The sequence below is a fragment of the Maylandia zebra genome, linkage group LG10 (assembly GCF_041146795.1).
Source record: "Maylandia zebra isolate NMK-2024a linkage group LG10, Mzebra_GT3a, whole genome shotgun sequence".
Classification (NCBI taxonomy): Eukaryota; Metazoa; Chordata; class Actinopteri; order Cichliformes; family Cichlidae; genus Maylandia; species Maylandia zebra.
This window is the reverse complement of record NC_135176.1, coordinates 33,493,376-33,514,785: the sequence shown is the minus strand read 5'-3', so window position 1 is coordinate 33,514,785 and position 21,410 is coordinate 33,493,376. Positions and strand designations below refer to the sequence as shown.

General features: G+C 47.6%; 2 protein-coding genes across 4 annotated transcripts in view; both read right to left on the bottom strand.

Moving 5' to 3' along the window:
• Positions 1-1,172, bottom strand: part of dub (duboraya) — a 9,274-nt gene extending 8,102 nt beyond the window's left edge. Inside the window, exons 1-2 of the mRNA XM_004556897.4 lie at positions 1,062-1,172; positions 907-977 (exon numbers count right to left, since the gene is read on the bottom strand). Coding sequence (XP_004556954.1) covers positions 907-912 — 6 coding nt within the window. The 5' untranslated portion in view covers positions 913-977; positions 1,062-1,172. The remainder of the gene's footprint in view (positions 1-906; positions 978-1,061) is intronic.
• Positions 1,173-4,706: 3,534 nt separating this feature from the next.
• Positions 4,707-20,424, bottom strand: LOC101477486 (stromal interaction molecule 1). 3 transcript variants are annotated; one of them, XM_004556895.6, is made up of 14 exons: positions 20,198-20,423; positions 19,057-19,203; positions 15,964-16,094; positions 15,779-15,893; positions 15,321-15,429; positions 15,035-15,150; positions 14,784-14,958; positions 12,192-12,369; positions 11,948-12,115; positions 10,757-10,857; positions 10,140-10,375; positions 9,615-9,701; positions 8,325-8,391; positions 4,707-5,701 (listed from the first exon to the last, which is right to left on the bottom strand). In XM_004556895.6, exons 2-14 carry the CDS (start codon positions 19,199-19,201, stop codon positions 5,254-5,256), a joined length of 2,076 nt encoding a protein of 691 aa, XP_004556952.1. In that variant the 5' UTR covers positions 19,202-19,203; positions 20,198-20,423; the 3' UTR covers positions 4,707-5,253. The 3 variants fall into 3 exon arrangements, with proteins under 3 accessions (XP_004556952.1, XP_004556953.1, XP_076745603.1); XM_004556896.6 differs by lacking the exon at positions 9,615-9,701 and having other exon boundaries at positions 20,198-20,424; XM_076889488.1 differs by lacking the exons at positions 19,057-19,203; positions 20,198-20,423 and adding an exon at positions 16,275-16,402.
• Positions 20,425-21,410: the final 986 nt, after the last annotated feature.

Below are 21,410 nucleotides of genomic sequence, written 5' to 3'. Positions count from 1 at the left end.
CCCAAACATCCAGCGGGACTCCAGTAATCCTCAGCTCGACAGCATTTAAAGCCTTTCTATTTCTCCCTTTCATAATATCATATTTAAATTTCAGTAAGACTTAAAGCTTGCTTTGTCAGGGGCGTGGCCTCTTTGACTGACAGGTGGATGGAGACACAGGCGGCTGTAGCTGCTAGCTGTCTGCTAGCTTCACCTCAGCTAACTGGACTCTGAATCAGACCTCTATTTGGGCTGTTGGGCGTTTTTAATGATGTCATGGGACCAATAACATGGCTGCTGGGAGGTCACTGTACTAACAGAGCGTACAACAAGCCTGAGCTCCTCGCCACCCTCTCATCTGAATATGGCCACTCCCTGCCCAGAACAACAACAACATGATGGCGGCTAAAATGCTTTCATACACAACATGCAGCTGCACTGGGACCATGTGCAGGTGAAGGTGCTCTGAGCACAGAGTCAGTAATCCAGCCCTGATGTCAGGAAGGCCTACGTGACTCTCCACATCCTGTGAGGACAGAGCAGACTACGGTTCGTTGTTAACTGATAACTATTTTTAAAGCAGAGATAAGTCCTGGGCCTTCGTGGAATCGTACGAGCTGCAGTTTGCACACGCTCAGTGCACGCCACCTCACCGAACCTGCAGGGTTGTCACTGCGTCAGTAAAGCCAGAATGAGCAGAAATATGTGGACGCCACACTGGCCGCCTGCTCAGAGTCATGGCGAAATTGCAGCAGTTCCTTTTAAAATGTTCACTCTGCAGTGTGCTCGACTTTGATCTGAACTCCACTGTGATGCAGCAGAACACACACACACACACACACACACACACACACACACACACACACACACACACACACACACGTGTAAACCCAGCAGCAGCTGAAAGCAAAGTTTGAGAAGTTTTACCTCCATCCTGCTCGTCGTCTCTCAGCCGCCTCGCTTGTGTCGAGTATGTGTGAAAGAGAGAGAGAGCCAGCCTGCAGGTTAAATATAGAAGCAGAGTCATTTCAGAGCGAGAGAGCGAGAGAGAGAGAGCTCATGTTCTGTCACATGGTCATCACCTCGCTCTGTTTCTGATCGTCCTGCAGCTTCATGCCCATCAATTAAACCTGGTTTAATTCAGCTCATGCTCATTAACCTGACGTCTCTGAGCTCGGTCTGCACGATCGTCACATTTAAACCCGTGAAACCGCTGAGCGCTCAGAAGTGGAAGGAAGACTTTTGCTCGCAAACACTGTTCTCAGTTAGAGTCATTTTGTTTACAAATGAAGAACTTAAATCTTTCACAACAGAGTCGCTACGAAACACGGTTATCTGATCACATCAGCTCCGACTGCTTCCTGCACCCACTGTGTTCCAATTATTTCCTCTGTGAACATTACACAGCTGCAGCTTGATGGCTAAACCGTCTTTAAGCATTAATTACTGTTTGCAGTTTTGTCATCATTAACACTTTCTTCAACACTTTCTTTTTGTGGATTTTTTAAAAATAAAATCTGACTACAGAGATGAAGCTTTTAAAAATGCATTCCTCCTGATCGCCAGCAGGGGGCGACTGCTCTGGTTGATGGGAAAATGAGCGTTCTGCTCAGTGAACTCTCTCCGGATCACTTTATGGTCTCGCTCTCTGGCTTCAGGTCTGATGCTCCCTTTGGAGATTACGGTCCTATCAGAGTCACAGAGGAGCAGGAAGTGGAAACATTGGGTTCAAGTGGTTCTGCCTTATGATTGGCAGATAGAAAAAGGCACCAAAAAAACAGACAGTTAGCAGCTACAGCTGCCTGCATCGCCATGCACCTTTAATACAAAAAGGCCACGCCCCTAATAATGCAAACTTTACCTTTACAGTGTGTTTTCACCATTATATGGATTATAAACTGGCCCGTGAGGACCCGGAGAAACATTCGGGGTTCTTCTCTATCTGTTGAAGGCTGTTTACCTCAGCTGTCAATGCTGCGTGATGGCTGGAGTTAATGTATGTTGAACCGTTGGAAAGTACTGCTGTTAGCTAATCTTACCATCTTTTAGCTGCTGTTAGCTGCTGTTAGCTGCAATTGGTTTCTGTTAGTCAAAGCTGCACTAACATTTTGGGATGCTTAGCTCAGACTGCATCAGTTTGATGGACAATATAATTACACACTAATCTGGGAGTATAAAATGTTTGTTCTATTAAACAGGCTTAAAAATTGACTGAATTTGTAACAGAATCTAAACAGTTGTTATGAAGGAGGAAATTATCTACGGACACCAAACCAGTTTCTGTATCCGGCTGTAAACATGATTATTTCTTTAAAGGTTGAACATGGCAGGCAGCTCTCGCCTCTGTACAGGATGCTGATTGGATGTTGCTGAGCAGGTTGATTAGCAGGTACCTGAGTCTGTGTGGTGCCTTCGTTCAGTCTGTGGAGCTGCTCGACCAAATGTGCTCACCTCAGGCAGCTAAAAGTCGAACTGTGGGGTCAAAGTGCAGGTGCTGGACTCAAGAAATCAGAGTGAGGTCACCAAACGTTTTGTTTACGGCTCACATTTCTGCTCTCGAGCTAAGGTTTTGTTTAGGGTTTTTTTTTTATTCACTGTTTACAATATTGAATTTCATCAATAATTTCAGCCTTTAAGAAAAGAAACACCAATAATAATGTTCCATCTCTGACTGATATTTATTCATATTTTTAGCATGTTTGTGTCAGTTTGTCGACCACAGCCTGTATTTTTGTGTAAACAGAGGAAGCTGCAGGACGTCTCCTCGGCTCTGAGAGGAAGTTGGGTCACTCGAGCAGATATTTCTTCTCTCATTTCTCCTTTTTTGTTTCAGCAGTGCTTCCTGAGCTCTTTGCATCACAAGAGAAACCCACGCCTGTGGTGAAGCTGAGGGTGGAGCAGAGAGGAAGATGCTCTGACAGGATTTTTTTCAAAGAGGACTCGTTTCCTCCTGCAGCCGCCATCCAGGCATATGAAACCGTGTTTTCATGTTCAGGACGAACAACAAAGGCCTCAACATCACACTTACTACAGTGTTGTTTTCACTGCATGTCACCGTATCTTCAGACCAATCAGCTTTGGCGGTTTGAGCACTGAGACACAGGACGTGGTTGGAGGGGAGGGGTGAAGCAGACAGGAAGAAGTTTTATGAAGGAGGAGACCTTATAAGGTGAAAGAGACGCTTGCGGAAATGTGACCAAAGAGAAGTTACTCAACCTCAAAACCTCCTTCGTTACAACAGAAAGCGCAGACGTTTCAAATCCAACCCCCGAGAACACGAGGCGTTCACTGACCTGCGGCCTCCTGGTCTGCATCCGATGCACTGATGAAGAACTCGAGGTCCTCCTCAGTGAATACATGTCTGTGCAGCACTCTGGTGATCAGACTAAAGGTTAGCGAGCGCCGCGCTGTGGTAAACACAGTAAACCTGGGGTCAGTGGTGTGGATATGCTGGGAGCCCTCTGCCACACTTTTACAAACCCTCGGTAATGAAAAGAATGAATAATGAAACAGCAGAGCGTCATGACGGAGTAGGACTTCTTCTTTTAGGACGTCAAAGACGTCTTAGCTCTCTAGAACCTCCCTGAAGAAGACACCCTCTTCCTCCCACACCGCCTTCTCACCATCGACACATACACCTCTCTGCATTGAATCATTATCATCCTCCTCAGCGTCCTGTCTTCCTCCCCTCACCCCACCCGGCAGAGGGCCTTCCCTCCCTGAGCCTGGTTCTGTTGGAGTTTTCCCCTCCTACTGTCGCCCAGCGCTTAATCGTGGGACATCATCTGATTGTTTGGGTTTTCTCTGTGTTCTTGTGGAGTCTTTACCTCACAATACAAAGCGTGCGAGGTGATGAGAACTGACGAGTTGTTGGTGATGACAGCTTCAAGGCACTTCCTGTATGGAGAAACTAGTCACAGGCTTTGCTCCTATGAACGCACTGATGTTTTGGACCCTTTCTGTATCATCCTAGGTGTTGTCATGGTAACAGCTGGACGACCAATCATACAGTCTGCCAGCACAAATAAACCAAAGATTCCTGTTTCCATCTTTAATGTTAAACATTTGACTTCCATTGGGCAGAGCGTCATTTCAAGCTGCTTTCCTATTGGCTGGTTGTTAAAGGCGGTCATGCTGCCATCTTTAATCAGAACACCAACATGTCTGGCATCATTGAAGGTGGAACCTTGACCTGTGAAAACTTTCTCCCTCCAAAATCATCCGGTGGCCATTTGATGCATTTAGGAAACACCTGTAAATCGTAGCCTTTGGAAAGTCTAATGCTTCTGTACAGGCTGTGCTCTGTGCTGCCCCCTGCTGGTTAAACACTCGCCTGTCCCTCAGATCAGTGAACTGATAAGATAAGATAAGATAAGATAAGATAACCTTTATTAGTCCCACACGTGGGAAATTTGTTTTGTCACAGCAGGAAGTGGACAGTGCAAAAGTTATGAGGCAAAAATTATAAATGGATTAATAGATTATTAAAGGTGTTTGCACTCATTTTCATGTTCTTCCACAACAATGAGAAAAAATGAAATAATCTGAAATAATAAATGCTGTTAGCAGAAAATAACCCGTTTGTATGTTATCAGTAGATAAAAGACTACATCAGGAATGATTCAAAGTTATTCTAAAGGTCATTTATGACTCCAAATTGACAACCAGCTTCATTTAAACAGGCTGAACAGACGCAGGTGTGAACCCTCCCAGAGAACCAGCAGATGTCCTTTAAGACCACAACATTTATTATTTTTGGTACATTTAAAGGCAGAAATATTCTATTCACTGAGCTGTTTACATGACTCTGTTTAGTCTGGCAGCTTCAGGCCTCCGTACAGGTGAGGCTCAGTCACTGCAGTGCTCTGGGGCATCTTCATCACAAACCACAGTCTGCCTCACAGCAGATTTTGGACTTCTGAGGCACTTTCAGAGGAAAAAACAAAACCGTGATATTTCTTTGGTAACATCGTGAAAACATGACAATAATGTCATCAACTCACAAACAGCTTTTTACACAGGATGCAGTTCCTGCAGTGAAGTCCTTCACTGCAGTAAAAGTACCACTACAACAGCATTTAAATACTCTGGGAGCCGATGTTGGTGTTAGTTTGCTGGACTGGGGCTGATGGTTGGTCTGGTCGTCCCTGTTTCGGCTCCTCCTCGTCTTTTCTTTGGTGGTATGTAAGGTCTGATCTTCGCTGTCATGCAGAGACACGATCAAACAAGGGAAACCAGCGGCAGCGTAAAGCGTTTGGGTTCCTGGCGTGATGCTCAGTAACGTCCATGTTTCTTCTTGAAGAGCTTGTTAAAGGCGTTTCTCCTTCGGCTGCCGGACGACTCGCTATCCTCGCCGGCGTCTTCCTCCGTGCCGCCCTTTCTGGTGGGAACCTGGAGCCCCGCCCCCCGGGCGCTACCTGATGAGCTGGAAGAGGTGGACGACGAGAAGACGGCGGTTCCGTCTGTAGCGTCCGATGTGATGCAGAGGGAGCGAGTGGAGCAGGCGGAGGCGAGGACGGAAGCAGAGATGCCCCTCAGCTCCCCGAGGCTGGAGCTCTTCTCTAGACCTCCTCCTCCACCTCCCATACCCAGCCTGGAGCCCGGGTCCTGCAGTGGGTGGAGCCTGGACGTCAGGAGGAAGGACTTTGAGCTGTGCTGACCTCGGGGGTCGCTGTGAGACTGCGGGAGGGCGGAGTCAGAGTCTGAGCGGTTCATGATGTCCCTGAAAGAGAAAATCAGAAACGATGGTTTGCGACTGCTGAGACTCTTCACCGAGACGCTGGTGACAGAGCGTCTCGGTGAAGCTGCAGATGATTGGTCGACTGCTCGAGCTTCTTAGCCACCATTTTTAAAAATCAGAATCCACCTCTGAGCTGCAGTTTGACAGCCATGGCTGGAATAACTGAGTACACAGACCGCTGCAGTCATGGTCGACACATCGGTGACCGCCTGCCGTAACTTAGCTGTCAGCACGACGCTGTAAACATGTGCGCTCGTGTCTGAATCGCTGCAGTCTTATTAGAAACATGGACGATGAACAGAAGAAACCGCCTCCTGCTACGTGTTCATATGTAATGACTGGTTCTCGGACTGGTGGAAACGTGGCGCCGACACAGAAACGACTGACTCGTGCATTTATTACTGCAGAGCAGGAAAATAACGAGTTCGTAAAGCAGAAGCTTTGAATGAGGATGTTTTCTGTTAAGTAGAAGGTAAAGGCAAAGTTAGAGGGAAACAGCAAACCACAGAGACCCTGAAAGATACAACCGGAAAGAACATAAATGTTAATAACAGAGTAGGAAACTCTGCAGGAAACAGTGAAACATTGGGCCTCATTCATCAAAAGCTTTCTCTTTAAGCACCCCTGATCTCTTCTTACCTAAACTCTCAACCTGAACTGTTGAGGTTTGGAAGGAAACAAATTCAGAGAAAGTCCTCAAAACTCTTGGATACTAACTCTAAGAACTAAAGAACGCCCGTAGAAGATCCTAAAATTAAATTCAAAACATTTAAGAGTCTTCATCCATTTATCTGAGGTTGGGCCACGAAGGCAGCAACGTTTTCCCGGGATCGTTGGGAATAAGACACCAAACAGACATCCTGATGAATCAATCCCAACATCTAAAGGAGCAGTGGCTCCACTCAACATGTTAAAGCTTCTAAACATCTTCAACAAAAGGCGCACATACACCAGTCGAGACAATCAGCAACCTGACAACCAAAGACCACCAACTGGTGCACTGCTTGCTGGAGTAATCTCACAGCACCTTTGAGGCCAGTGTTTGAAGCAACTATGAACAAAGGGTAATAAATAATAAATAAATAAATAACAAAGGGTTCTGTTGAAGGATTATATCCATGTTTGCATCAAGAGCCTAGTGACCAGCCTTCAGCTGCAGAGGGTAGAAACACAGATCAACCAGCTTCATGTTCTCCCACAGTTCTCTCTTTGCCATCGTCCAGTTCCCACAAAACTGATGGGACTAAACAATCCAAAGGTCCACCTCACCTCCACCTTCCAATCTGTTGTCAGTGCTTGGGGCAACAACACTCCTCCAACCCAGACGACTATTCCACCATATAAAAAAAAGAAAAAACAAAAGACAACTTAAAATCTGGAGATACTTAAGCATAACTTGGTTTCTCAAACAGAAACACGGTTCTAAAGTTCCTAAAAGGACGACCTACGCTTTGAGCTCCAGTCGATAAACGTCACAGGGCTGAATACAACAGGCAACCCCAGCATTTTCCAAAGGTGTGGACACTCTGGTCACACCAGGTGAGCTCGCAAGTCCTCAGCAAGTCCACAAACACATCGACTGGATGGCCTAACAACCTTTCCAGGGTTCAACAACTTTCAATTACTGTCGACCCTGAGCACTACTATACTTTAAACTCTGAAAGAAAGCGCTCCAGCAGGTGCTGAGGACTACACTCTGACCAAGTCGAGTGAACCACATCTGGTCCAGCAGCAGCTGCTTTTGACCAGAAATACAGACAAAGCTCCAATCTGGTCACATGTCAACTTCACAGCTTTGAACACCACCTGAGGTACATCTGAACACCTTCACCGAGTCCCCTAAACAGAAGCAGGCTGTACTTGCAGACACCTGCAACACAGCCAGAAGAACCACGAGGTTAAAGAGAAGCTTCACTGTTCTACAGCCAGGACGGCGTCCATGTGGTTCCTCCTGAACCTCCCAATACGATGGATTCCAAACTCTAATATACTTTGACAACCTTCCCTTCTTCTATCAGCTGCTCCCTTTAGGCGTCCCCACAGATCACCTGCAGGCCTGCTCACAACAGCCCTCTGCATGTCCTTCACTTTTGACCACCTGAGAATTCAAACTAAAACTTGAACTTGAACCGGCGAGTCTCATAAATTATCTCAAACCGAGCGAGGCCCACTGATTCGACTGCTTCGGTCTCGTTAGTGCATCAGGTTTGGAAAACAGTCATGCAGAGAAAAATACCGGAAGCTGCTGGAGCGACAGCGCTGTGCTTGACTTGTCACAGCGCCCCCTCCAGGCGGGAGGCTGGACGTCGCCTCCGCAGAGTGGAAATGGGAAGAACGGAGGAACAGAGCAGAAAAGTGGGCGGTGCCCTCAGCGCATGAAGAAGAGTCAGAAGGTGGAGGAGAGCAGGAGAAGGTGGGGGGGTGAGAAGAGGAGGTGGGGCTGAGGGAGGGGTGAGACAGGGCGGAGGAGAGAGAAGGGGGAGGCACAGGGGGGAACTCCAGGTGGCCAATGGAGCGGCTGCGATTCTGCCGGCCGCTGGGAGGGCGGCACGATGTGAACGGGTCACGTCCTTCCTGTGGAACCAAGCTCCGCCCTTCAACCAACCTCTGAGAGCTGAAAGTGTTCAGGGCGGGGTCTCCGATCCTCTGTCGCAGGGGCATCACACTCTGAGCTGCAGGACAAAGAGAGTGTAGAGTTACAAATGAGACTCTTATTTTGGAAACCAAAATAAATTCAGCTCACAAATAGAAGAAAGCAGTTTTAAACTAAAAAGGGTCAAAGAAAAGGCAGAAAAATGTGCTTGTATTTTGAAATTTAGCAGCCAAACCTTCAAAATAAAATCCGGTGTTTTCTTCAGCTTTCAGAACATTTTTCATGTTTCTTCTTTGAGCTCTTCTGTCGTTCAACCTGAGCTCATTTTATTTTTCTACAAGCGATTTTTTTTGTGCTTTTCAAGCTTTTGCTGCATGAACTGACGTCACAGTCCAGCCGAGTTACAAAACATCAGCTGCTATTAAAGTGGATGTTAGTGAAAGGAAGAGGCAGAAGCAGGTTATTAAAATGAAGTGAGGGCTCCGGGACTTCAGAGAAAAAGCAGAAGAACAAACTGAAGTTTGAATGTCCAACCACACGGGGAGGAAGAAGATGAGGAGGAAGAAGAGAAACACTCGACGAGGCGTTCACAGGGACACTGACCCGGTTTAATATTTTGACACAGTAACTAAAAATCATTAATGCCAAACGTAATAAACTTACCGATTTTAAAAGAAGTTAAAAAATATTCAGATTCAAATCTGAATATTAATGTTGCCCATTTAGTAAGGCCTTATTTTTGTGCCACTATTCTGAGCGCACATAAAACAATTGCAGGTGCAAGTGTTGCATTTTGAGGAAAAATTTATTTTGAGCGAAGAAAAGCTTACTTTGAGTGAACAAACTTTATTGCTGCGTGCACAAACTGTATTTCAGCTACAATCATACCCCTATAGTTACATTCCTGCCTATAGTTACATTGTAACATCAGTTTCAGGTGGAACAGGCAGCAGCTCCCGTGTGTTACGCAGTCAAACTGTTTAATATTCTGACATTTAATCAAGGATCTAACTTCCTTGATTAAAGGAAAACTTTCTATAGTAAAATGCACTTCAAAGAAAAAGAATCTGTGTTCATGTGAACGTCTTTGCACGACTGATCAATACCTCTGTGTCTGATTGAAAAAGATTATTCAGACTTTGCAGGAATGAAGAAAAATTATTCTGAATTTTTCCTCTGATCAGGTTTCCTTTGAAATGCTTTAAAGGATCTTAAATGTGTTTTAGGTGCTGATTGGTTGGGTTTGTACAGAGGTATGAACCAATCAGAAGAGAGGAAGGCTAAGGAAGGGGTGAGGCCAACCGGATTGTTTCCACGCTGACTGGGTGTCTGCGATGCCACTCAGGGGCCAGAGGTCGCTGACTCGCCGGTCCATCTGCCACGCTGCGTCTGGAAGGAGCCAATCAAGAGACGGCAAGAAAATAAGACCAATCAGAGGAGGAGGCGGAGACAGAGAGGGGACCACAGGTGAGCTGAGAGAAGGTAAGTAATGATTAACTCTGAAGTTTAGGGTTTGTGTTTTTGTTGCATCATGTGACTCTGAAGAAGAAGAAGAGTTGAAGGAAAGTTCCACTGTTCTTAATTCAGGACTTCACCTTAAGATTTCATTCTAACGAAATGATCAGAGAGCAAAAGTGTATGAATCAGAACATCCAAATCTTTGTTCTGAGTGTAGAGATCAGCTGATCTGCAAAAGGCAGCAGGTTAAGAGCCATCAAAGTGATCCTGAGTTAGCTTAACTAAGCTAACTCAGGATCACAGCCGACTTTCCAACTGCTAGTTAAACTGACTCAGGGTTACTGTGATGACGTCACAGAGCAGACTTACACTGCAGCGTCCCCGGAGAAAGGATGTCCTCGTCCATGTCATCTAGGTCATCAGAAAGGAGAAGGTGCTGAGGGGTCGGAGGTCGCAGCCCGAGGAAGGACGGGTCCAGGTTGAGGGCGGTGGCTAGCGCACCGAGGCCTGGATTGGTGACCAAACAGAAGCCCGTCAGAGACTCGATCTGCTGCCAGCGGTGCAGCTTCTCCCGCAGCGCCGCTGTCACCTCAGCCAGGGCCTGTCTGAGGAGGAAGAGAAGCAAAATAAGCTACCTGTGCAGGTAACACAGGTGCGCGTGTAACAGGACGCATCAGCAAATATATGTCCCACAGAGTGAGCACAGAGGAAAGAAACAGGAATATTTATACAGAAAGAATAGTTCAGGGACTCCACAGTCACCTGTCCATCAAGCAGGCCACGCCCCTCCAAATGCCAATTCTAAGCCTTAATTTAATTTAAAACAGGTTATTTAGAAAAATAATCTACATAGACCAAACAGTTTGTGTATCAGGCTGCAAGCATGTTTGTTTCTGCTGTAAAGTTTAACATGGGAGTCTATGAGCACCGACTCACTGCTGCCTCCGCTGGACATCAGAGGAACTGCAGGCTTTGCGCTTACTCACTTGGCGGAGAGGATCTTGTGATCGACGTCATCCAGCGAGGAGCTGTGAGCCACGTGAAACGTGCCGAACAGAGAACTCCTCTTCTTCTTGATCTTCTCTGCCTGAAACACCAGCCTCATCATCATCATCATCAATGTTAGTGTGTGTTTTTTCTCACCGTAATGGTAAACCAATATCAGAATATATCGATTCTGTGCAGTTTACGGTGCTGCTCCTACAAATCTATAAATCTTAGCTCAAATCTCATGACAGCGTCTTCATCATGTGTGCTTTAGCTTGTTTATCTCACAGTCAGGATAACATCAAAATGACAAAATGTAGAAATGATGAGGATCCCGATATGGTTCCTGTATCATGTGTGAGGTGCGTTCAAGGCCATCTCCCCATGGAAGTCCCGCTCTGACCTCTTCCAGAGTCTCAACAGTGACCCTCAGCTTGAATATTTGACATCAACTCTTTATCAGTCAGGACTTCCACAGTAGTCACCTCAGCTCCCGTTTAGGAAAGAAAGCTAAATGCATGTTGTAAACTGTTGGCTCAATCCCGGATAAGCCCCCAACTATTTTTAACTAATAACTAATTAACTATAACTATTTTCCAGTAAGTATTTGAGGATAATGAAGGATTTTGCTGCAGGAAACACACTGTCAAACCAGACTAAAGAGCCTGGACGACTTCCGCTTTCAGCTCTCATAGTGCGTCTAAACCAAACATGATACAAAATTTTGGTTCGTATTACACTCGTAAATATCCACTTTCAGACTTATTAAAGTCCTGTGTTTCTGCTCAGGCCCTGTTTCTGTATAAAACGAAATTTGGACGAGTCAGCTCCAGCTTTTCTTGAAAGGCATCAGTGGGCTTGACCGCTTCCCTCATGCATCAGGATGTCCCCGTCTCTCCCTGACTGATGAACTCACCATGAACGACCCAGAGGACACCAACAGGTTTGTCAGGTTTGGACACTTGCTGACTAAGAATTTGATGTTTGCAGGACATCAGAGCAGGTCTTCCAGACAGATCTGAAAGTAGAAGCAGCTCCAGAGGTCCTGGAGACGACCTTGAAGGGGCTCAGGGATGGTTTTTGCTTTCTGGAAAGTTGCTTTTTGGCCATTTTCCACAGCAGGAAGTGTCCCTGAGAGACGTCCATCAGAGAAACGTTAAATTTAAGCCAATTATCTTTGCTTCACTCACCCCCTCTCTGGCCTGTAGCAGCTGCCGCTCAGCGCTCTGTTTCTTGATGTTGTAATACTGAACTTCGATTTCGTGCGTCAGCTGCAGCCACTTCTGCAGCGCCTCCGGCGGGGTCCAGTGGACTCGTGACTCCAGCTCCCGCTCTGCCTTTTTCAGCACCTTGCGGACCTGCGGTGAACACAGAACAAAGATGAGCCGATGAATTGATGGAGGGACGGACGGGCGGTGTTTTAAACGGCCCCACCTGCTCCAGCTCCTCCTCGGCATATTTCTGCCGGCTCCGCTCGTTCTTGTTTCCCTCTCGCAGCTCACGAAGCCGCAGAGCTTCCTCCTTGGCCGAGTTGATCTCGTTCCTCAGCTCCTCCTCCACCTTCACCTTCTCCACCTGGACGCAGCGCTGCTCCTCTTGAGCCTGCTGCAGCCTGCCATGAAAAAACAACGAGAGCAGCAACACGTCGGGTTAAAACGGCGTCACCACTTTCCACCCGTGTCCCATTTCCACAGAGTCAAAGACATTTACGGAGATGAGCGTTCGAGTGATGTTTAAGAATCGTCAAAACACGCCAACCTGAAAGGCTCAGCTGAGGTTAGCTGGCTTCTCATGCAACGACAACACGTTCTGGATCAGATTCAGATCTGGGAGTTTGCAAAACATTAATTTAATAATAATGATACTTGTGGCTATGCTGTGGGACAGGAGCTCCAGCAGATTGGAAAACTCACAGGCTGTCACCAAACTGCTCCTGGATCAGTGGAAGAAGTTGGACTTTGACGATGTTCTCAGTGTGTCGAGCCCACAAACTGAGGGCAGCCTGCAGCTGTGAGGAGCTGGAGCAGAGGCTCTGATGAAGGGTAACTTTGATGGTCCCTCACAGAAATGGCAAAAATCCCAAATAAAAACTGAAGAAACTGAAACTTCATGTCTGCATGTCGCAGATTTGCTGAAGCTCACATCTGACTCTCCTCACGGCCCCACAGCCACGTCATTATGAAGGAGATCAGCATTTCCTGTTAGCACAGGAAGTGAGGTCAGCAGGTTCAGAGCGCTGAACTTTTAGAATGAAACTGTTTTTATTCCTACTCTACTATTTCCTAACCGACCCATTTCCTTATTGACTTTTATTGATGATTAACCTGTGGAATTTCTTACTCATTTTACTGTTTAGTCATAAAAAATTAAATAGAATCTGGAAAATGTTCACAATTAAGAAGCTTGACTTCCTGTCATGTGACTGATGACTTCCGCATGCCAGCGCAGCAACACAAAGAAGCTGCTGGCCTTCAGTTATCACTGATGGCAGCAGGAGGCGCTGTTCTTCCACCTGAGGAGACGTGTGTGTGTGTGTGTGTGTGTGTGTGTGTGTGTGTGTGTGTGTGTTGGGGGGGGGGGGGGGGGCTATTTTTGGAGAGAGGACAAACAGACAGCAGCTGGGGGATTTCAGACAGGAAACAGAGCCGATGCTTCAATTGATCCCAGCAGATCAGCTGAGTGTGTAAAAGTAGCAACAACAGTAATAACAGCTGTGTGTGTTTTAACTCCTGGTATAAGCTCACACAGGAGCAGTGAGGATAATGACAGTGTGAGTGTGCTCTGAAGCCCCTTCTGAGAAGCAATCAGAGACAGGGGGGAGGAAGAACTCCTCTTTAACACGAACAGCAGAACCAGGATCAAGGAGGAGCAGCTGCATGTTGGAGGGCGTGGGGTTGGCTGTGCTTCACAGCCCCCCCGGCTCTATGAGAGACTGTGCGAGTCGTCCACTAGTGAGACTAGTGAGAGCACACAGTGAGCAGGAGCAACGTCACCGAGAACCACGGCCAGCGAACGCGTAGCTGCATCCACACAGGAAGCTCGTCTGTCTCGTGAAGAAGGTCCAGACCTGCAAACATCTGGAGCTTTATAAGGAACAGCTGGAGTCTGCAGCGTGTGGAGAGCAGCTGACTTTATAAAACAAACACACGATTACTATCAAGATAACTGCTTGCTGCCATGGCAACGCTATCACTTTGATCTGCAATGTGATCGCTGTTACAGCGTGTGTGTGTGTGTGTGTGTGTGCGCGCGCAGAGTGAGCTGCTGGGCACTCATGCCCATAAAAGGACTTCAGACAGGACACCTCTGCAGAGGCTGTCCACACACACACACACACACACACACACACACACACACACACACACACACACACACACACAGGTTGCTTCCTTGTGCTGTCACAGTTATAATAAAACGAGCTGCTCTGTTTTTTCTCTGGACTTTTTTAAACAACCTGCCAAAACACAGAGCCACTGCTGGGGGCGTGGCCTGTTTGATGACAGGCTGCAGCTGCTAGCTGCGTGCTAGTTCACCTCTGGTCCTCTGGGCCGTCTTTGTGCTGTCAAATAAACCCATAACGTGGCTGCTGTTCAGTTAACGGTTTAGAGCAGGGGTGTCCAACTGCAGGCCTCGAGGGCCGGTGTCCTGCAGGGTTTAGATGTGTCCTTGATCCAACACAGCTGATTTAAAGGGCTAAATGAAAACATGTCTTGACGTTCTCCAGAGGCCTGGTAACGAACTAATCATGTGATTCAGGAGTGCTGACCCAGGGTGAGATCTAAAACCTGCAGGACACCGGCCCCCGAGGCCTGCAGTTGGACACCCCTGGTTTAGAGGAAGGATTTTAATTGGATGTTACAGGTCAGCAGGTACCTGCGTACAGTCTGTAACTCCACCCTCTTGTCACAACCCCCCCCCCCCCAAAACACAACATGGTGGCTAAAATGCTAATGTTGCCTGCTACCATCTTTTATATACAGTCTATAGACCATCAGCTGAGTGTGGGCGTGGTGCTGGAGGACGTACTTCTCCTGCAGGTCGAGCAGGCTTTGCTCCGCCCTCTGCAGGCTCTCCAGGTCCTTCACCAGCTTCCCCAGGTCGTCTCTGGACTTCCGGGTCTGGGCGTAGGCGAACCAGCAGCCGCCAAGCGCCATCAGGATGGACAGACCCAGCACCAGGTCCTTCCAGCGGCTCTGCTGGCCTGCAGACACACAGACATTACACACCAGCAGCACGCGCAGAAACACGCGCACATGCACACGTTGGTGCACACACACCTGGCGGCGGCCCGAACAGCACGATGTCGAGAGCTTTGAGCTGCAGCTTCTGAGCGTGACTCCGGTCTAAAATCTTCAGCACGGACACGGTCAGGGTCGCGTTCTTCACCGCCAACCTGCAGGAAGTGGAAACACACAGCAGACACACACATCGCGCTCTGAATGTTTACACTAAAACGTGCTGAACTTTGTGACCTCGCAGCTGAGGACGGGTCAGGATCAGTGTCTCCGTGTTACTGCTGACTCACGGCGAGCGTCTGTGTTAAATAAAGATCGTCGTGGTTACCTGGGCAGCGCTTGGCCGTCCAGCTGGTGTCTCCTGAAGCTTTCTCTGTACTGAGGCAGCTCGACGCTGGCAAGCCAGTCCTCCACCCGCTGCACCGTCCAGTTGTAGACTGAAAACACAGTAAACACACCTGAAGCAGCCGGCATGTGTAAACAAACAGGAAACTGTCAGCGTCGCCGAGTGATGGCGGCTTTAACTCCAGCCTCTCCTCCAAAAATAGAGTTTGACAAACGTTGTGTTTTTGTTGCTGACAAACTGAGCAGGAAGTCGAGGCAGCATTTTTCCCCTCATCGTTTCCTTTCTGCCTTCACACCTGCTGATTTTAACTGCAGCTTTTATTTTGATGGGGTCAGACAGGGAAGTACACCGCACATCTTTAACTGGCGCGTGTGCTGGTGTGCGCGTGTGCTCGAGCCTGGTTGGAGGGGAGGTGATGGTGCTCCTTCGCTCACACCCACCTTCGGAGCCCTTCCAGGCGTTCCACATGTCCTCCACGCTGATGTGGGCGTCGGCTCGGTGGAAGCTGCTGTGTTTGGCTTTGGGGTTGTGATCCTTCAGATCCTCCCTGAGAAACTGAGAGCAGCTCACAGTTAGAGTCTGAGCCCGCGTGCACGCGTGAAGCTTTCGGAGCCTCGTGTCTCACCTCGTCCGTCTCGGTCGCGTCCACCGTGCCGTCGGCGTCGTCGTCCATCAGCTTGTGGATGCTGCGGATCGCCTCGAAGCTCAGCAGAGAGTTCTCGTCCTCGCAGAGCTGCTGGTCTATCGCGCACAGATCTACGAGAGGAAACATCCGTCACTGAGTCACAGCCGGGACAATCCCCGCCCACCGTGCGTGCTGTTGCGGTGGTCAGAGGTCATCGGGGGTCAAACACAACATCGAGTGACACTTTATTAAAATGAGCCTGTAAAAACGTTTCCCTCCATCTTTGCAGGCACACAACGTCTCTGACTGACCTCCTGCTGCTCAGGTATCATCCACGTGTGACTTCCTGTCCTGGTTTCAGTTCAGCTCTAGAGTGACCACGCCACACGCAGCCAGAGACAGCTGCACGAAGAGTAAACACTCATCGCTCGCACCTGCCATCTTTGTTTGGGTCACAGAACGGAGACGCGTCCCGCAGGAAGTTATTTTAGGTCTGCCTTTAAATCTACTTTCAGTCTTTCTGTAACAGTTTCAGGCTCTGTGGCTGTTTCATCTCCGTCTGTGATTCATTATTCTTTCTGTTTCCACCAAACAACATCACACAACAACTCATGTTCACATGAACGACGACTACGAGGAAGTAGGGAGCAACTGAAAGTGCCACACTCACTTCCTGTTAGCCTCTGCTAGCAGCTAGCGTCTGATCGTCACCAAACATGACAGCAGTGAAAAGTTCATGACTGCATTTGGTCATTTCAGCCTCCGAGAGTGTGTGTGTGTGTGTCAGTGTGTGTCTGTGTGTGTGTGTCAGTGTGTGTGTGTGTGTGTGTGTCTGTGTGTGTGTGTGTGTCAGTGTGTGTGTGTGTGTGTGTCTGTGTGTGTGTGTGTGTCTGTGTGTGTCAGTGTGTGTGTGTGTGTGTGTCAGTGTGTGTGTGTGTGTGTGTCAGTGTGTGTGTGTGTGTCAGTGTGTGTGTGTGTGTGTGTGTGTGTGTGTGTGTGTGTGTGTGTGTGTCAGTGTGTGTCTGTGTGTGTGTGTGTGTGTCCCCTCATCTTTGTGAGGACCGAAATCTGCATTTTACTATACTTGTGAGAACCAACAGTCACTTGTGAGGACACACACACGCACACACACAGACACACAAGCTCAGGTTTTCTGTCATTAGCAGTGACACCACAGAAGAAGACCGGGACGAGGTGAAGAGCGCCGGCGTCTGAGGCTTAAGACGAGCAGCTGTGAGGACGGAAATACTCGGATGACTGGGAATAATGAGGATGGAGGTCGAGTCAAAGTTACACAGTCACTACACTTCCCATCATGCATCCTGCACAGCTTCTGCAAACGCATTAAGTGTAACAGCTGCCTTATTACCACCATCACTGCCTGTGGAGCTGAAACACCTTCAGGCTCTCAGTTTTCTCATAGGACCGGAGCACGTTCTCCTCCATCCTCACCATCTCTACTTCCTGTCCGCGATCAGGCTGTGGGCGGAGCCTATCTGTCACCCTGCTTCCTTTGACACTGTTAGCTTGTCATTTTCAGGAAGCTGTGGTGAGCTGCCAACGGCTAGCTCCCACGCTATCAGTGCTGCACAGCTCTGAGACAACGCACGCACACACACACACACACACACACCGTCTTGCTGTTTGGTTCCTATGAAGAACACCCACAAACACGCTGACCGCACACAGGAAGTGCCGCCGTCTTTGGCAACAATAGCTGAGCGTCACGTCACCTCTGTCAGCCCGTGAAATAACTCTCGCCTCTTCGTGTTGTCCTGAAACACTGACTGCAGCGTGCTGGCTTGTCTCAGCATGCCGGAGACGGCTCTGAATAACTGCCAATGCTTGATGAAGACATCTCATACTACGATGACAGAACGCCGCTGCTTTACATGACCAACGGAAGAGCGAGCAGCAGATCATCGTTTGTCCTCTGGTCAGACTAGACATGACCCTCGGAGAAAACCTCAACCACTGACACGTCAAACTCCACAAGCAGTTGTTTAAATGGAGGGGGCTTATTCTGCTTGTTACCAGGCCTGTTCTCAGATCTGTAGATCTGCTGTCTGAAACTGGCTGCTTTAGCTCCCGTCTCTTTAAGGCACCCCTCCTTAAAAGCCCACATTCTTATGATTGGCCTGATCCTGAAAACCTGCAGAGGGGCAGGTCCAGACTGCTTATAAAAGATGGACGTAGCTTTCACATCTGAAAATTGAAGCCAGTTTTTCAGTGTCTGCAAGCTTTCTAATGTCCAGCAAGGGGGTGACCCTAAAAGAGAAGTCTTGATTGGAAGTCCATGAGCCAATAGCCTTGAGCTCAGGAAACACCTCATGAGTTTCAGGTCATGTAAGCACAAAAAAACTGATTTGGGTTCAGTTAGCATTTTGAACTAACCTTAGCAAAACAGGTAGCAATGTAGCAGCAAAGGTAACCTTGCTGGGTATCAAGCAATTTTCTCGCATTAGCCAGTAAGCTAGCATTAGTTAGTATGACCTGGAAAAAAACAGGTGTTATTTAACCCTTGTGTTGTCCTCAGGTCAAATGACCCCAGGTGTATGGGAATCCAGAGGACATTACAAGGGTTAAAAGCTACCTGATGTAATAAACGTACTGTCCTGAGTAGATAAGGTAGGCTAATTCATCCAAAATCTCTAGTATGGTCAGCTACGAGTTTTAAGTGGAATAGCGATCTAACAGCTAGCTATCTAACCTCACCATGATGTTACTTGTATTAAAATCATCAAACAATGTTAATTTTCTCCAGCAAAGATGTACAACTAACATTTACTCTCTACGATAACGGCTAACATGATTAACAAGTAGTTAGCAAGCTAATTATAACGGACTGGGAATGATTCAGGATTTTTCTGCCATCACGATGACTTCTAGCATAATTAATAACAGTATTTTGAGCCACTTTAATTTAAAATGAATGTAATCTACAACATCCTAAGATGGTACAGGAAGTCTTTTAATTTGACAAGTAATCAGGATCCCCGGTTTGTTTAAAAAATAAAGGTTTGTTTTGTAAACAGTTAAATAAGAGGTGGGTGACATCATTCATATACACATGAACATAAGAGTGCTTCATACCTGAGGTTGTGTCGCTGGTGGACACCACATGATGATGATGCTGCTCTGGGTGGGCGTGGTCACTGCTTCTATCCAATCCATGATGAGCCTCAACACGCATGCTCAGCAGACACACACCTGCCAGCCACACACACACACACGCCATATCTGAGGAGGAAGCAGAAGAAGCCTTTCAGAATAAAAACTGAAACGCGTGGTTGAGTATGAGCCGCTGACAGGTGAGTGGATGGTGCATGTTCATCATGGATCGATCTGTAAACTAACGAGTCTCCAGCAGCTGCTGTCCCGGGGTGCGAAGACACGAGCGCTTTCGGGAAACACCTGTTCATGCAGATAATCAGTCCCTCAGCCAATCAGCTGCACCACAATGAAATGTTCTGAAAGCTGACATTGTCTCGTCAAACAGCACCACAGTGCCTGTGAACACACACTTAGCAAACAACACCAGACTTCATTCAAACTGTGTTCACGTTAGATTTTATTCTGAAACTCCCAATCTTTGTATTTTAGGAGAACAGCACTGAGTGGGAAACTGACAATTTGGCTAATTTAGGACTGCGTTTATTCAAGTGAACTTCTTACTTTCTGGTTCTATTTTCATCAAACAAAAACACTGTACATACACACTGAGGGCTGGTTTCCCACACATTCATTATTATATAATACTATATATAATAATACACATCTGCTCAAATACAACCAGACCAGACTCCATTCAAATTTCGGCCACTTTTAGAAGATTTATCTGGCTGTGGTTTGGCAGCTAAAACGGAGCACACGAGGCTGTTTTAGGTGAAGCCTGGTTTGTGCTTCTCCCGTGAGGACTGGGATTATTGATCTGATCGTTTTACGCACAAAGCTGAGTTTGATTAAGGAGGAGGCGTTCACGGCCCGGTGCTCATCTCTCTCAGCTGAGCTAGTCTTTTTCGCCGCGTTTTAAACACAGCAGCACGTGACCCCATCGCTGATCTATCGATACTTTGCCGCTTCAGCAATCACATGCTGCTTCCCGCGAGAACTTTAATTAACGTTTGTTTAAAAGGGTCAGAGGTCACACAACTGTTCGGTTTCCCACCCGCTCGGTTTAAACCCCGAAAGTTTCACAAACAACTAAAATCAGCTGAAAGTGAACGCCACGCACCTCTAACACATCGATCCCATCTGATCAGCTGTGATCGATCCGGACAGAGAGAATCACGCAGCCTGCTCCGCACTCCTCCACCCTCCGACTCCAACTCCACAAACTGCAGTTGCTGAGAGCACGAAGATATCCGCCTGTGCCGCGTTCACGGACCCACAGAGAGCTCCGAATTCAAAAACCTCAGGATATACATATATTTTTTAAATCAAAAGGCAGCGCCCAGTTGCTTCTGCAGGGTGACAGCGCCACTCTGAGGTCAGTCAGAGGAAGTGCAGCTCGCCCAGCGGTCACATCAGTGCTGACAGGAAGCGTAACCTCGAAATAACGCGTCACCAGAACACCAGAAATGAAAGCAGACTCCGCCAAAGTGCTGAATATACAAGTGAGACCAAAGAAGAAGAGGGTTCATCTCCGTCTCCCTGTCAGCTTCACCTGCAGCTTTTTGGCCAATCAGATCCCAGAAAACAGCCTCACGCTTCCTGAGAGGTCAAAGTGCAACCTGTTTCACTGCTGACACTTCACTAGTATCACCAGCCTGGAGCTGCTTTCAGCCTTCATGGATTCAAGGAGCTGCTGGAGGTCAGGGTCCATGTTGATCTGACATCATCACACATGCTGTTGTAGCCATCATGACAGTAAAGCTCCTCTACTGGTCTATGGAGGCCATTTGAGTGCAGCACATTCACCTCTGACCTCGTGTCTGCGCTGCAAAATGAGCCCGTCATGTGATTGGCTGATACTACAAGTGGCAGGTTATTTAAGCTGAGATGAACTCAGTTCTTATCCTTCTGTGACTGTCGGCTCAGCACCAGCTTCACTTCCTCTTCAAATGAACTTTTAACACACACACACACACACACACACACACACACACACACACACACACACACACACACGAATAAATACCCAGAGCAGGATGTTTGAACCCACTGAACCTTTATTGATGTTTGGAACCCAAATGACAGTAAAACTCAGGCAATTAACGATCAATGAGATCAATCAGTATTCACACAAACAGCTTTCAGATGCTTTTATTGATCCAAAGAGAAAGAAAAACAGAAAGAGGGCGGGCTCCTCGGTAGACGAGTCCACGACGCCTCCCGCTCAGACGATGCTTACCTTCAACACCTGCGAGGGCCCATCGATAAACCAATCAATCATCAATAATCTATGTACAGGGGTAACAGCTGATTCAATCACTGTAACACCAGAG

Coding starts and splice junctions, on each gene's coding strand:
- LOC101477486 (XM_004556895.6), bottom strand. CDS start 19,201: ATGGCGTGTGTGTGTGTGTGGCTGGCAGGTGTGTGTCTGCTGAGCATG. Junction 14,959..15,034: donor GCTGTTCGGGCCGCCGCCAG/GTGTGTGTGCAC, acceptor GTGTGTCTGCAG/GCCAGCAGAGCCGCTGGAAG. Junction 8,392..9,614: donor GTCAGCGTGGAAACAATCCG/GTTGGCCTCACC, acceptor TTTGTCCTGCAG/CTCAGAGTGTGATGCCCCTG.